At 38.3% G+C, this 17,469-nt stretch overlaps 1 protein-coding gene across 6 annotated transcripts in view; it reads right to left on the reverse strand.

The window, feature by feature from the left end:
• SPTB (spectrin beta, erythrocytic) overlaps positions 1-17,469 on the reverse strand; it is a 123,438-nt gene that overhangs the window by 63,853 nt on the left and 42,116 nt on the right. For 5 of the 6 annotated variants that reach the window (XM_060772626.2, XM_067461103.1, XM_067461118.1 and 2 more), the window contains exons 2-5: positions 14,741-14,938; positions 8,666-8,817; positions 4,349-4,522; positions 2,987-3,078 (exon numbers count right to left, since the gene is read on the reverse strand). In XM_060772626.2, the coding sequence (XP_060628609.2) occupies positions 2,987-3,078; positions 4,349-4,522; positions 8,666-8,817; positions 14,741-14,888 (566 nt within the window). In that variant the 5' untranslated portion in view covers positions 14,889-14,938. Of the gene's footprint in view, positions 1-2,986; positions 3,079-4,348; positions 4,523-8,665; positions 8,818-14,740; positions 14,939-15,078; positions 15,103-17,469 lie in introns of those variants that run through there. The other variant, XM_067461110.1, reaches the window with a different exon arrangement.

Consider the following 17,469-nt stretch of genomic DNA (forward strand, 5'->3'; position numbering starts at 1 on the left):
ATAAGCTAACATCAACTAGCAATATCAACTAGCAATATAATGATGTGCACCTGACAATGAAGGAGGAAGCATCCTAGGGAAAATCTTTTTTCTGTTAAACAAGGTATGTTTACAGTGCAATAGTGCCTGTCAAAGCAGTACCCCAGTTTCACTCAAGTAAATTAAGACCATTTATGGGGAAATGTAAAAGAGTGCATACAAATACAGCACAGGATTTATGGCTAAAATAAATCTCTTTCCCTTGTGACTAAAACCATTAAAAATCCACTAATTCCAATATACATAGATGTGTGGCTATCTTTCTAGGTCACAATACAATACAATGTAAATTGTTTTTTTCTTCTTTTTTAAGTACATGAATTGATGAAAAAATGATGAAGTCTTCCTCTTCAGAGCTTCAGCTAATTAGTCATGCTCTTTTTATTTTATTCCATTCATCTCCACTGTATCCTCCTTCATTTTATTTTTCCTTTCCCATTCCTAACCTACACTTATTTTCAAGATGGTCATCGTTCCATGGCCAATGAGAATACTTGGCTTCTATTCAGCTGTTTCAGACTTTTCTATCCTCAGATCCCCTTCTCTTTCTCTCTTTTTCTTTTTAACTTCCATAAACCTTATTGTTAACCCAATCCTGTTGGTACCTCCCTCTTTTGCATGAGGGTTCGGCTACATAATGATCCATAGCTGGAGAATGGCTTCACCAAAGAACTACAAGGAACACAAGGTTGGCAGTCTCACATTTCTATTTTAAATCCAATGTTTTTGCTTCTAATAACTTGGAACACATAAGTTATGCTACACTAAATTGTTAAATAAGGTGGAGGAGAACTAATCCAAGCTAGAAAACAAATGAAACAGCATGCTCTGGTCTCTGTGAGTATAAAAAGAGAATATGGCAATAGGCTGGAACTTGAAAACAGATGGTTACATTCCAGCGAACTACAGAAGTTCAAAGTAAAAATAGCCTCTCAGGAGTCTAGCTTTTAGGAGAAATAATGTACAACTATGCCACTTTTATTTTAGGGTCAAGTATCCATAGTCCTTTTCTGCCTCAGTTCCCATCAGTAAAATCCCAAACTGAAATACTAAATGTTATCCAAACACATTTAGCACTTTCTCTGTGGTCCAGATGAGACCCTTCCCTGTTGACCTTCCATCAATGGAAAAGACTGATTTAATCAGTGGGCTTCCAGCAATTTATTAGATGCTGTTAAACAAACTCTTAATGCAATAGTGCTATACTAATCATGGGTTCTTTTCTCTTTCTAATTCAACAGTGTTTTATTACACTTTAACATTGCACCTTTTTGTCATTTCTTGTGTCTGTTTTTATTTGCTGGGATTTGTATTTGTTTAAAACTTGCCACAAGCCACTTTGCACCCCATTTCTGGATAGGATATAAGTCGAATAAGTAAAGGTAAAGGTTAATGGTACGGAGGTAACAACAAACAGGAAAGAAGTATCATATAAGACTACACACTAACAGAACTTATACGGGCAGAACCAGAAGGAAGTCCACATCTTATTTTATTATATTTTTTATCTTTTATATTTTTTATTTTTGTGTGTGTATTTTTTGCATTTTTTGCATTTATTTTTTCTCTTTTTTTAATTTTTTCACATGTAGTTAGTTTCTCGTCACTACTAATTTCCTACTTTACTATCTTCTTGAAAATATTCCCCCTCTTTCGCTGTACTTAATAAAAACTTAATAAAAATTCATTAAAAAAAAGAAGTAAAGGTAAAGGTTTCCCCTAATATTAATTCTAGTTGTGTCTGACTGGAGGGTGGTACTCATCTCCATTTCTCAGCCGAAGAGCCGGCGTTGTCCATAGACACTTCCAAGGTCATTCGGCTAGCATGAGTACATGGAGTGCCATTACTTTCCCGCCAAAGCAGTACCTATTGATCTACTCACATTTGCATGTTTTCAAACTGCTAGGTCGCAGAAGCTGGGACTAACAGTGGGAGCTCACCCCGTTCCCCAGATTTGAACCACTGACCTTTTGGTCAGCAACTTCAGCAGCTCAGCAATTTAACTCATTGTGCCACCAGGAACCATATAAATGAATACAACCCCCTCCCCCCAAAAAAACAACATGCAGAGTACAGTTATTATCATGATGAAAATCACACATATTCATTCATATGGTCCAGTGGGAGCGGGGCCTATGTGTCTCTTTCACATTTCATTTCATCAGACATCCCAGAAATTCCAGATGATCCCAGCAAGGGATGGGGAACTTGTTGTACTATAGTGTCTATTATTCATCACCACTGCCTATGACGACATCTGGGGGTGGAAGTTGTAGTCTAACAAAATCCAAACGCCCTTCTCCTGATTATATATTATTTTGGAAAAAAATCCCAAAGAATTAGAAATTTACTCTGGCAAGTGATTATGCTATCTATCAAAATGGTGATACTTTGATTTTTAGTAGCATTTGTACTGAACTAGTCACATCAGAGTCAACATGGGATGGATTATGAATCATGCCTTGGCACCTGAAACAGGACAGTTTTGCATACAGTGCCTACATATCTGAAATTGAGGGAGAATAGATATAGGCTGCTCTGGGATTCTTGCCCTCTCACTGTGAGCATCTGGATTTCTACAAAAACTGCAAGCTTGGAAAAGTATTTAAATAGTTACAGCCTCCACCAAACATAGAACAATAAAAAAGAACTTTAAAAAGAAATCAGGGCGCAAACACAAAAAGAAAACCACAAAGCAAAAATTGTGATATCTAAATACAGAATTGGTAATGTGTCATTACCAATGAGACAAGTATCTAGACTAGAGAGCATATTTTAAATACAATTTTATAGCACAGCTATAGATATCTCCATCCCTATGGTACATTTGACAGCATTTGGAGAGATATGTAATCACATCTCAAACAATTCTCCTTCTTATTATTTCCTTAGTTAATACAACAGTCTTAAGTTGTTTATTGAATGAAATATTTTCTTTCAGCATACCCTGCAGTTTTCATTTGACACCAGAGTAGCAACGCATCCTTTGCAGAACGTGTCTCCCGGCCCTCTTGAGTCTGAACAATGATGTCTTGGATCTATATTAAAAGAAAAGTATTATACATCAAAGGTCTTCTGCTACAGGTGCTTGACTTTATGAATATTTACCTGAGCAGCACAAACTTCTAACACATACAATTTTGTTAAGATCCCACTAGCAAAAATGACCTGCATAAAGACAGGCTGAGCAAAACTACAATTGATTATATTGAAAATGTAAGACTTTTGGAACAAGAAAGTCAGTTCTTGTATCACTCAAAATTCTGGGATATGTAATCCCATATGGCTTCACTGTCTTTCGCAAGTTACATTATTCTAACACTAAATTATTCTCCTGTCTTCTAATCTGCAGTGTAAACAAGTAACACTATACTAACAAAATTTATTCTCCTGTCTTCTAATTTGCAGTGTAAACAAGAGGATATTCTAAACACTGTCATCTCAAAAATACTAAAGAAACAGACACATGTAAGCGTTTCCATTGTACAATGCAAGAAGTGACTTTCTTGTTACAAAAGTCATACATTTTCAGCTGCTTTGAATGCCAGCATGCTTTCATGCCACAATGAGCCAGACTAATGCAATCAAGAAGGGATTAGCTGTCACATAAGAATAGTGTGCATGTTTAAGCACAACTTATTTGCACAAGTGACAGAGAATGCCAATAAAATTCAATCTAAAATGCTATCTCAGAAAAATGTTAACACACAATTTTATGGAATCTTATGGAACAGATTTGTCTCTGGCACAATGGCCAGTTCAGAAAGTATTGCTATACAACAGCAGTAACAATCAAGTGTATCTTTTTCTGTGTCATCTTTGAAGGAATTGCTATTGGGAATTGAACTGAAACCTTACAACGACATTTAGGGAAAACATAGACAGGGTTTTTGACAGTGACAGAACTTCTGCTTTTATCTAGCTGAAATAGTTTCATGCCTTGGGAGATCAAGATTTAAGAGGAGTGCTTTCACATCCCCACAGAGGACATATTTAATCTAAAAGTGGCAAAAGCTGCTTATCCTTTCCTTTCTTTTTTCATTCTGATTTAGAGGTGAGAAATGTCAAAGAGGGCTAATGGATACACTCAATAGAACCAATTCCATTAATGTACAGTGAAAGCCCTGGCTTTGTCCAATCTACAAAACTCTACAGTGGCAGGTTGCTCCAGGTTAGGAAGAAGCATTATTCTCAATTTAGAATAAGGAGGAATATTCTATACAGCCAGTTTCCTGCCACTTCTTCATAATGCCAGAATAGGATATGTTACTGCTGACTTCCCAGGCCTCGGACGGACCCAGAACTCACTTGGAAACGCAGGATGATAGTCCAGATGAGACCCAGAACCAAACGGTGGTTGCCATCAACAATGTCATGCGATCCCATGTTCTCCAGATGTACACGCTGTTCCTTGAGGAATTGCAGAGCCTTGTCCACATTCTCCAGGCAGTGGATTCGCATGCGCCCCTTAGTGGGCTTGGGCTGCAAGAATGAGATTAACATGCTATTTACAAAATCATTTTGAGAGAATCCAATCAATCAGTTTAAGCAGTTCTTGGATTATTAATATTCAACTTAAATCTAGCTATTTTGGAGAGGGATTCCAGTTCCTGAAGTGGTAATAGAGCTTCTGTACTTCTCAATGCTGCAGATTACAAATATTTATGGAGGGGAGGAGACAAGTCTTCCAATTGCAGAGAAATCCAATTACATTCAGTAGGAAGATACAAGGGTTTCAGTTACATACTCCAAATTGTAAATTGCCCCACACATTAATGTGACAATGGGTAGCATACTCATAAGTTTTATGTTTGCAAAATAAAATTAAAAGCATGGACTGACTTGAAACAAGATGTGTGCTGTTTACACATATTATTTTAGAACAAAATTGAAGGGGCAAAGAGAGGAGTTGTTATTGTGCCACCGATCTGCCAACAAAATTTAGTAGCAGCAGAATTATCTGCTGTAATAAGGGGGTAGAGATGGACACAAAAAATAAAGAACAATATGTTCTACTGTGAATCATTTTAATTGTGGGGATACGTTTATTGTTATTGTTGGTTTTACCGGCATTTAATGTTTGCCGGAGATGTAAGTCACCTTGAGTCCCCTGAGGGGTGAGAAAGGTGGGGCATAAATGAAGCAAATAAATAAATAAATACAGCACTCCATGCAGTCATGCCGGACACATGACCTAGGAGGTGTCTACAGACAATGCCGGCTCTTTGGCTTAGAAATGGAAATGAGCACCATCCACCAGAATCAGACACAACTAGACTTTATGTCTGGGGAAACCTTTACCTTTACCTTATGCTCTATGGGCCCTATGTTCCCTGCTTTTAAAATAAGGCAACCACTGGGAAGCCTGATGTAAGTGAGTGTCACATTGACCTATGGCTGCATGACATTTCATATAAAAGCACATCAAATGCATTTAAAAACTGAAAATATGTTATGTATTTCAGGCCATAAAGAATTTGAGTAGGCTATTCATTTAGCAGCCCATGGAGATTAGCAGACATCATTGTATCATATAGTGAAAAAATGTAAATCTTCCTGCTGAGTGTAATCAGATTTGTGTTGCAAAATTTGTAATAGAGCAGTAGCTAGCACCACTACAGTCTGGGAAGTGTGTTTGTAAAGTTGCTCCAAGGACATCTCTAACAGGAATGTAACTTAAGATCCATGACCCAGGGGCAAGAATTAGAAATGCAGCCTCCACTTTCAGTGGCAGCAGCAATTACAGCCATGCTTCAGAACTGCAAGCCCTTGCAAATGTGCAGGTCCACATAAACTTGACTTGAGAGCAACAAGCCATCCTGATGTGTTCCTTATTCTTCTCTCTTTTTTTCGCATGACACAAAGTGAGGGAGGCCATAGGCTAAACGATGTTCAATGACACTGACTTGAAAGTTCTCCACTCCCAAAAGTTATCCACTTCACTCCCACTGACTAGCTAGTTCTCCACTCCCAATCCAATCCAATATGCCTTTATTGGCATATATAATAAGACAGTATAAAATACAGTATAAATTATAGAGTAGGAAGCTTCACATTTGTTATACGTTCAATTTACAAACTTCATTCAGGAACCTTGCCACTGAAAGGCAATGGTTAAAGTCTTGGCAGTTTAAAAGCATAATTACTTTGTCTGGGTCTGTATGGTTTTTCAGAAAATCTATAACTTGTAGTAGCAAGCTAGATCTTAGTTCCTGGTAGAGTGGGCAGTGCAGAAGAATATGCGGATTGAAATCCAGCTTTCCTCTGCTACAGGAACAAAGTCTCTTGTTGCTCAATAGACTGTTAAGTCTTCCTCTATGGAGCAGAGATGGCATAATATTAAATCTTGCCAGCATATAGGCTCTCCTGAATGTGCTGTTCATAAGCACTGCAATATAATAGGCTGGGTTTCCCTTTATGAATGGAACAGCTACAGGATTAGTTGACCAACATCAGCAGTTGTTTATAATCCATTGCTAGCAACCTCTTTTTAATGAGGGTAAAGGTCTTAGTGAAAGTTAGCATGTCAAGCAGTCACTATCATAGCCCAATTCCCTCATCTTTGCTAGGACTGTTGTGCACCATTTTGAGTGGTGGAGTTCACTCAAGGTGAGTTGGGTCAAAGAGTTACTGGGGTTTTTATAGTGAATATAAAACCAAATTTTTATTATGCTTAGCCAGATAGTGGCCTCTATAGAATATTGGCCAGATTCTAAACACAGAACTGCATATGGGACACAGTTTGAGACAGCAAATAATTTATGCAGGAATTTTGAATGAAATGATACAATTGCACTGTTATTTGGGGTTAGCCAAATGGGAGCTCCATGGAGTACCTGTGTTCTTGCCTCTGCTTGGAAAAGCATTATGGTCCACACGTGCATAATGGTCCGCCAAGTGTAGTTAATAAGTATTTTAAATGAGTGGGCCATGACAGGTTGTTGCTGAAGCAGAGTCCTATGTATGTGAAATTTTTTACTTGCTCAATATGGTGGCCCTTTATCTTCCAGACTTGCTTTTTATTGCTTTTCCCAAAGACCGGGATCTTGGTTTTATCATAATTAACCAGCAGATGATTCGTCTCACAAAAGTCAACAAATCTATGCAGAAGTCTTTTTAAACCCACATGGGAGAGGGATAGTGGGGCTGCATCATCCGCAAATAGCAAGAAGGAAACATGCTTTGGGCCAATCTTGGGGCTATGCCCATCCTCTTGGGACAGGGCCATAGGGAAATCATACAAGAAGATAGTAAATAAAAGGATGACTAATATGCACCCTAGTTTGACTCCCTTTTTGACCTGGATTGGGTTCGACAGAAATTCCCTGTGATCTTTTACCTGGCATAGGTTTTGGTTGTCTCCACTACCAATGTGCCAAAGGACACATCAAGTTGTGCTCCAGTGTGTCCTTCATCTACCCCTGCCTTACCGCATCTATATTGTAAACTGTCATTCACTGAAAGGAGGAGAGAACAAAGCATGGCAATAAAAACAGGGGTATTTTATTTTAAAACAAATTAAGTTTAAAATGGCTGCACAGGTCATTTCTGTATTAAAGAAATTGGGCTATAGCTTCCAAGTACCTGTGCATGCCATGAAAATCAATATGCCAAATGCTGCTGCTGATAATTACTAGTCTCACAGTCTATCAAAGGTGACTGGACTTTTGCACCATGAGTACTTCAAATTCTATCAAAGAAATCCAGGAATCAGTAAAGTATCGTGAAATGTGGCACATTTCAAGCTGTTTGACTCACTATTACCTTTTCTGCAAACCTGGGGCTCAAGGCAACTTTCAAAAATTAAATTGTATACATATCCCACATAAGTCAAAATACAATTACAGACAGTAGAATAAAAGGGCAAAAAAACCAAACACAGACAATGCAGCACATTATCACACATTCTTTCACTGGGAGCATTCAGTCCCCAAAGCCTACTGAAAGTTAGTTAGGACACCAATCCAGCCTCTGTAAAATGGTAGCTATTCTTACATCTGGTTATCTTTACAGAAGTTGCACACTTTTTTCTTTGTAAAAGAGTGAACTAATGAGCACATAAACGAATTAAAGCCGAGAGATGGCCATTTATTTTTCTCTTTTTCTCCTGACTACCTGGTTTATGCATAATAGAAAGAACAGTCTCTAGGGTTTGTTTTGTGTTGTTGTTTAATGGTCCATTTCTATGGGAAGTATTTCATGCAACTCTTTTTTTGTTTATATATATATGTGTGTGTGTGTTTCAGCATGTATAAAAATACAATTTATATTTTCTTAAAGAATGCAGTTAATGTTGTGTTTTTCTTTAATAATATGTTTAATGTATTTATATTTATGTATTTTAGTGTAGCCCTGAATAAGGCCAACGTTGATAGAGGCCAATATATGTTGGGATTTTAAATAACCATCTGACAGCAACATACTCTGTCTCCTTTTTTGCTTTTGCACATTATTTTTTACATAGACATGCAAATGTTGATATTTGTGGGATAGTCTTAGAAAGACCATGAATGAAGGATCCCTGAATGAAATCCCTGAGAAATGTTTCCCTTCAATATTAGGGCAACAATCCACTTTTCCTATATACCTTTAATTCTCTAGAGTAGGAAAAATAAGAAACTTTACCAGCAGCTCTCCTGAAAGCACCTCCAGCAGTTTAATTAGCATCCGTCCATCTCGGAGATCCATGTAAAGATCAGAAATACGGCAGGTTACTCGTGCCAGGTGAGAGTTCACCCATTTGGTGAAGGTTTTCTTCTGCACGGCTTCCCGCTCATCTGAAATTAGACAAAAAATGACTAAGTATATTTATTACTAGCTTAATCGCTGGATAGTTCTTCTCATTAAAACACTATTTCATTGTGTCACTGATATGATAGTCTGAAAATCTCAAATGTCTCTTTCTGGCTTAAGTTACTTGGTTTCTAAGTGAAACAAATCAGGGGAAGGGCATGTTTGGCTTTCCAGATGTTTTTGAATTCCAGCTCCAGGCCTCACTGTTGGTTATGCTGGTTACAGCTGTTGGAACTGCAGTCCCACAACATCTAGAAAGACATATGATTCTCACTCCTGCCCCGAAGTGTGTGGAACTCCGTTCAGCAGTGGAACTCTCTGCCCCGGAGTGTGGTGGAGGCTCCTTCTTTGGAAGCTTTTAAACAGAGGCTGGATGGCCATCTGTCAGGGGTGATTTGAATGCAATATTCCTGCTTCTTGGCAGGGGGTTGGACTGGATGGCCCATGAGGTCTCTTCCAACTCTTTGTTCTATGATTCTATGATCCTGTTACTGATAAGAATGTAAACATCTAGACAATTCTAGGTGTCATCCTAAAAACTAGAGAGACGTTTTGTGAAAGAACGGTATGTGATGTCCTGTATTTCTTTGTCCCTCTTGTATTACTATCAGTCACTAGCACAGGGTCCACTCAAAAGGCTTGTGGGGTTTGAGGCAGGTGTGAACTTGAGGTGTCTACCATTGGGTCCTATAAGGATCCATGAGTGTGTGGGACTCTAATGAGGAATGGGGCTCTTCATTGCAGATGGTGGGGCCAATTGCTACAGTGCCCCTTTCAGCAGCCTTGTCCAGCACTCAATTGATATGGTCTCCTTATGGCTACTATTCATATAATTATTCTGGCGTAGTGACTACAGTGTGCATTTGGAGGGGCAAATTCCAGGGCATTGGGTGGATTTCACAACGTTACCTCAACAACAACAAAATGCAGCCACCAACAGAATGAGTAAACCACAATATAATTATTTTACATTCTTCTTTTGTTTCCATAGTCCCAGCCTTTGTAACAACATCCAATTTAAAAGAATGATGATTCCTGGGAGTTAAAATGACAACTTTTAAAGTCTTCAACTTGCCAAAAGTCAGCAATATTAGTATTTTTGCAATAATTGACATTTCCCATTGTTTTAACTCTTACTTTGTGGTGGGTAATGGCCATTTTTAAAATTCAAAGGACAGTGTGTAACTAACACATCCATAAAGATTAACATGGCAAATTAATAGTAACATTACCAGAAACAAACGACAAGAAATTCATTTCTAATTCACCCAAATATATAGCTTTAAGATTAACAACCCCCAGCCCTGTGGATAACACACTATAACTATAAGCAAAGAAAGCACCTATTGCCATTTCCACAGCTGTAAACAGCCAGGAACTTCAGACAGAAACATAAGATTCATCTTCACCCTTGATTGGGTAAATTGACAAGTACTTTCTCATGGCTTTATCCTTAAAACTACAAATCATATTGGATTAAGAATAAGAGCTGACTAAATACATTTTCCATATTACATATTTATAGACTTCTTGTAGTTCAGTGAGACAGATAACTCAAAAGGGGTATCTGAGTTTGTTCTAATGACTTTGATTAGGAGTTGCATGTTCACAATCTGGCAGTCAGTCCAGTACTAATTACATTTCCCTGCAGCAGAAACTAACTGAAGAGTACGCAGTTCATCTAACTGCATCACTATAATTTAATTTGAATTAAACTACTGTTTTCCCACACCTCCTCTTTCTATCTTTGGTAAATTAGGGAAGGAATGGGAAACAGAAAACATGAATAAGGGGAAGAAGTGATGTTGTTACCTCCCTCATTTAAAAATATGGCAGCTGTCAGAATGGAGTAAGTTGTCTTCTGGGAAGAGGTTTGTGATTTGCCAGGTTTCCTGAATCAGAATTTCGAAAATGTAACTCTCATTTGTCAGTGTAACCAAAATAGCTACAGCGGTTACAAGAATCTCAGATATTAAAAGCAGGGCACTATTTGAGTCCATTTGAAAAGGTGATGAAACACTGCACAATAAAACTCAGAGGCACAATAAAACTCAGACATTCTCTTGGCTTGCAAGCATTCCGGCAAATACAGTATAAATGCATATATTATTTTATATTATATTACAAACACAACAGTGTTCCATTCAATAAAATATCTTTGCTACAGCCACTCTTCAACTACTCTTTTATTTTGTAGTAACTATGCCTAATGTAGCTTCATTATTGGGGAAAAACCATGTCAATTTATGTTGTTATATACATTGCTAAAAGTAAAGGAGCCAGTGTGCTCCACCCAGAATGGAGAATACAGACAGTTCTGAATTTACAGTTAGCTTTTGTATTTTCAAAAATTGTGGTCAAGGAAGATTTTTTTTCCACCTACTTGTGTTTTACCTGAATATTTGCAGATTCTACATGCATTTCTTCCTTTCTCTTAAAAATGGTATTACATGGTTATGAATGTAGCAATTAATTATTCTTTGTTTCCTAGGTCATTTGACACATTATAATTTGGCAAACTAGTTTTAGGACAACATGTTGCCAGTAAAAAGCTCTCACCAATTCCACTTCCTTAGAGAGCGCCTGTAATTTGAAGTGAGGTTTAGAGGAAGTGTGGTGTATTGTACAATTCCTATTTAGAATTGTGGAAAGATAATGGAATCCGTTTCTGGGTAACAAGAACACCATAGATGCCATGGCCATGAAAAATGCAGTTCACATTGTTGTCTATGGCAGACATGGCATCTGCTGGTATTAGGGTGCATGCCTCGATTACTGAACGTTGATACACATCATTCTGGAATGAAGAAGCACATAGAGTTTGCTATTGGTGTCTAATTGTATAGGCCAGTACCTTCTTTGTAATCATTTATACAGAGAGACAGAATTGTGCTTAAATATTACAGGCTCACCTGGCATCTCAACACTCCTGAGGGATTAAGCAAAGGGCCTTACTACAGAGATGATGCTCCTAGCCATACAAAAGAAAGCTTTCCCTCTCCAATCATTTATTTATTATTTATCTACTATATTTATATTCCACGGCTTACATCATATTCAACAATTCAATGCCTTAATTTCTATTGGAAACCCAATGGAAATCCAGAAATTTGTTCTATAGTGGACAGAAATCCCAGCAATTTTGCACAACATTCAGTATTTACGATTGAGTCACTGATGAATACCAGACTGATGGTTGATCCCAATGTTGTAGAGACTCGTTACATACATAGTGAGGATACTAAGGCTGTGGGTGAATTAACTGGTTCATCCAGGGATAGCATAACGACTTAGAAGGTCTATGTGTCAAGGCCTGGGGAAGACAGCTTCAAGGAGGTAATCCCACAGAACATAAATATGATCCTTTGTAGGTTGATATATGAGTTGAAATGATCCAGTCTGGAAGCAAGTACACACGCAGTGTGTTTAGGAGTTTAAACTGCTGCTTTTAAGGTTCAAACCTCCTGGAACATTACCTAAAGGATTACTTCCTCCAGACCCTCTCCCTTCAAACTGAGATAATCTTTGGAGACCTTTTTTCTGGGTGGCCTCATCAAGCAGCCACAAGAAAGAGGCCTTTTCAGTGACAGTATTCCATAGTGCACATGTGTCAACTCAATGCTGTGGGCCAAATGTGGCTTACTGTGTCATTTTATGTGGCTCTCCAGATGTTGGACTATAACTCCTGTATTCCTTATCATTAGATGTCATGACTAGAGCTGATGGGAGTTGTGATACAGTAACATGCTTAATGATGCAAATGGATTTAAATCATTGATTTTTATGGTTTTAAATTGTTTTTATATGAATTTTATTAGGTGATTAAACCTGTTTTAAACGATGTATTTATGTATGTGCGGTACCTAATTGTTGCCAGCCTGTACAGCGCATTGAGTTTCCTTCGGGCTGAAAAAGGCAGGATAAAAGTGTGGCAAATAAATAAATAAATAAATAAAAATCTGGAGGATTGCAGTTTGTTCTGTTTAGTCAAGAGAGTGGGGTTTGAATGTGGATACAAGGCTTGTGGATGCGATGTCTGAGGTTAAAATGTCCTTTAAGCTTTCCCCAACCTCAGAACCACAATTGTTGTTGATTTCAATGTCCATTATCCCCAAAAGTGATGGGAGGTGTCATTCAATAACATCTGGGGACCCAAATTGGGTAAAAAAATAAAGAGCACTGACCACTATGTTTGTATGTGTGTGTGTGTGTGTGTGAGTGAGTGTGTGTATAAATATATATATAATATAGTTGGTCCTATGTATCCATGGGTTCAATGGTCCTCAATGAAAACGAGTTTGACCCTTCTGCCATAGTGGAATGTTCTTCTCAGAGTCTTGCCTAGCACCTACTTTGTTGCAAATCTCATATTTGATAAGTATCCTTTTCACTAGCTTGAGAAGTCCTTCTCAGATTTCTGAAATATTTTATTCTCTATAATTTTACTTAAAGCTCCTCTTTTACTGCTTTATGGCTGATGGCTGTATTTTATGACTGCAGAAATACTTTAAGTGGCCAATAGAATGTTTTATTGTAAGCATGTAACAGTATAGTGCAAATTCAAAGGTGTAAGGGATTAGGATTACTGCCAAGTGTTCTCTGGTGGCAGAAATGGCCTTCTGTCATCTGATCTCAGGGATGTGCCAACAGAGGAATCTGTTTCCAGAACTGCTCTACTGGCTAAGAACTGCCACCAGCAGAGCCCAAAAAGAAGCAAGGATGGGAAGAGAGAGCCAAATTACTCCACATCCAAGTCTCCTCCAACCCCACAATTAGTAAGAACAGTGTAAGGGTAGCCCTATGTAATTTTTCAGCAGCTCTAGGCTGAGAGGAATTTGGATTCAGCTTCAGTTGATCCTAGTCCATGTTAGTACATACAATACAATACATGGCTACTGTATTCTTATCAACCTCATAGAAATTCTGGTTTGGCCTAGTGGATGGAGAAAGCCTAAGGAAGGGTGTGTACTTGTTGGTTGACTTTGGAGGAAGAGCAGGAGGGGAGCTGTAGTTGCCAGGGGTAAGGAGGAGGTTCTGCATTGGGACTTCATTGGGTGCATGAAAATTTCAGTATAGTGCTTATGTGTCAAATTGAATATAAATATTTGTATTATTGTAAATTGCAATTATGCTGCCAATATTGAATTATATAAAATTATATGTAATAGTCAATTTTAGTTGTCCCTCCAGAACTACATCCCCCCTTCTCATGTATATTTGTAAATTTGTAAATATTGTATATTTGTAAATACAAGATTTGCACAAAATCTGGAGCCTATTATGGTACTCTCCTGTGTTTCCCTAGCCAAATAAAAATAGTAGATTGTTATGACTGTTAATTTATGTTCATTCCTCCTCTTCCATCTCTCAAGAGAAAAGAGGGGCAAAGAACTATAACAGGAAATGTGTTATCTCAGTACTGATTTGTAGTGCTTCACTGAATTTTCTAAGATGTGCAGACACTATCCTAGTGTGATGAATGATTAAGGGTTATAATAATCAACACCTAAAATAATAAACTTCACCCTGAAGACAGGTCTAAAATAATAAAACAGCCCTTAAGGTTTCAGGTCAAATGACCCCTACCAAGCTCCTAAAACAGTAACCAGAATCTTGATAAAGATCTTGTTTTTCTTTTCTGCCAGGGACTATTAATACAGGGGGTTGCCAAATACTGTAACTGAAGAGCTGCAATACGAAGCTGGTAGACAGTGTTTGACTCAGTAAGCTGCAAGTAATTCAAGGCTTGCTGTAAAAAAATTTATTTTATTTTTTAATTCATTTTTTGAAAACAAATGGAAAGCAGTAAAGAATGGGTTCCATCTAAATGGGCTGGCACTCCAATAAAGAATCAAAGTTAGGAATGAGCACACACAAAAATATTTTGACAATGTATGTAATGCATACCTGCCAGAGCTTTGATCCGGGATCTCTCAAATAGCCTGGCAGAACTGTTGTCATTGTCCAGCTCATCGTCAGAGGCATCCCAGCGAGCATTGATCCGGCTGTACTGCTGCTGAATCTCCAAATGATCAAAATCGGTTGCTGATGTCATGTTCTGGATGTTTTGCTGCTGTTCTTCCTTTTGCTAACATGAAAAAGGCCCTGAAGAAAAGCAAACCAAAGTGTTACCTGTTTTATAATAACAGGCATATAGTTTCCCACTGCCACCAAAACAAACATTCAGATGCCACCAAACACCACAACACAATTCTGGGAAGCTACAAACTAAAAGTAACACGTACACGTTTCTAACTCTTGGCTCCTGCATGTTATGAAATATTGCAGCAGCTGCCACCAAGATCTTTAAATGCATCAGAGTTAACTGTGCCCAGTAGGTGGGGGTATAACTTACAGGAAGATTGTATTTCGTCTGGCACAGTCTGCCATTGTGTGGAGCATTTGGGAGGCTTGCAAACAAGGTAATGCTCGTTTCAAACCTAAGGTGTAAAATATTCTGTCTTCAAGCAAACTAAAACTCAGTAGTAGATCAAGGCAAACAGCAGGTGCACTGCTTTTTCCAACATGCTACTAAAACAACCAAAGATAAATCAAGATGCAAGCTTGCACTCTGACCCAATTTGCAAGGTATTAATGAGATAGCGTTTAATGTTAAATCATGAGAAAGACTTTAAAACACCTCAAAAATTGTTTCCGCTTAAAATAAAGTTGAATTGGTAAAAACTTTCAGTTGCAATAAAGAGGGCAAAATCATCAAAACCCAGTGGGCAGTCTTTACCTTTGCCAAAGAGGAGAAAGGCACTAAGGAATTCATAATTGCAGAAGGAAGGGGAAATGTATAATACTTTTGACTCTGCCACTTTCTGAAAATGTAAGATTCAAAATGATCCAGACTCAGACTGAGGGTCTCAGTGAAAAATTATATATATCATATTGATTCATATTTATTCATCTGGAGCCCACGGTGGCGCAGTGGGTTAAACCCCTGTGCCGGCAGGACTAAAGACCAACAGGTCACAGGTTCGAATCTGGGGAGAGGCGGATGAGCTCCCTGTATCAGACCCAGCTCCTCATACGGGGACATGAGAGAAGCCTCCCACAAGGATGATAAAAACATCAAAATCATCCTGACGTCCCCTGGGCAACATCCTTGCAGACGGCCAATTCTCTCACACCAGAAGCAACTTGCAGTTTCTCAAGTCGCTCCTGACACGACCAAAGATTTATTCATCTTTTTACACCATTATTTTTAATGTTTTATATTCTTTTATATAGTTTTATTTGCTTCAATTTTTATTGTATTATTTTATTCAATAGTTTTTTGAAGCTATCTTGGGTCCTACTCTGAGAGAAAGGCAGCAGAAAAATGAAACAAATAGACAAGTAACAGCTCTAGATATAATATGCAGAGGGATCCCTTGCAAGGAAACAGCCAATGCCACCATCACCCTACTGCTCACTTGCATAGGAAGCTGTCTGTCTGCAAGTTCATAGGCCAGACAAATGGTTGCTACAACACAGTTGGAGAAATATTGTGGTGAGACAGGAAGTCCTTTTGGCAGATGAGTAACAGACAAAAAGTCTCTGTGTCTTCCTGAAAAAAGGCAAACAATCAATACAGAAGACCAGACTCAGGTCCCTTCTACACTGCCATATAAAATCCAGCTTATCTGCTTTAAACAGGATTATATAGCAGCGTAGAGTCATATAATTCAGTTCAAATCAGATAATCAAATCAGATAATCTATATTATCTGCTTTGATAATCTGGATTATATGGAAGTTTTGAAGGAACTCTAGTGAGTATCTAGAAAGTGGAAAACATTCCAGATCAGTTTCAGGATTCTGTAGGATTCTGTGGCCAAGGTGAGTACAAGAAGATATATCATCCTCCACTATGTGACCTCCACGTGAGTAGCCTGAGGTCACATGAAGTCACAGGACTAAATTGTCTCATACGCCCCTTCTACATGACATATAATGCAGATTATCAAAGAAGATAATCCACATTATCTGCTTTGAACTAGATTATGTGAGTCTACTCTGCCATATCATCCAATTCAAAGCAGATAATCTGGATTTTATATGGCAGTGTAGAAGGGGCTTTAGTCAGGTGAGATAGAACTAGTTCCTAAGCTCTATTGAGCAGTAGATGCAACCACATGTGAGTGTAGAACTTGTATTCCTTCCGGAAGGTTTTAAGCAGAGTGTCCTTAAATGGGAAAACCATAAAAGATGTTGGAAATGTCAAGAGATGGCTGATGGATAACATTTTATGGTAGGTACTGACAAGCCCTTGTCCAACAACAAGACTAAAACGTTCTATTTATTTATTTTTTTACTATACTTGTATACCGCCCCTCTCAGCCCGGAGGCAACTCAAGGTGGTTCAACATATGTCCAATCTGTGCATATGTGCAATCTGTGGAGGAAGTTTTTTCAGGCTTGAGGAATTCAAAGATCATGGTCCACTTATAAGCATAAGTACACTGAGGGCCCTTTTACACTTCCCTAAAACCCGGGAGGAAATAACCCACTTCCTCCTGGGTTTCAGTAGTTTGGATGCCTCAGGTGAAACCGAGACAGGTCCCGCATTTTGGGCCCATCCAGAAGGGCCCTGAGAAGACAGTCTGTACACCACTTCCACAATGCACCTAACAGAGGCAGAGCAGACAG

The sequence above is a fragment of the Anolis sagrei genome, chromosome 1 (genome assembly GCF_037176765.1).
Source record: "Anolis sagrei isolate rAnoSag1 chromosome 1, rAnoSag1.mat, whole genome shotgun sequence".
Classification (NCBI taxonomy): Eukaryota; Metazoa; Chordata; class Lepidosauria; order Squamata; family Dactyloidae; genus Anolis; species Anolis sagrei.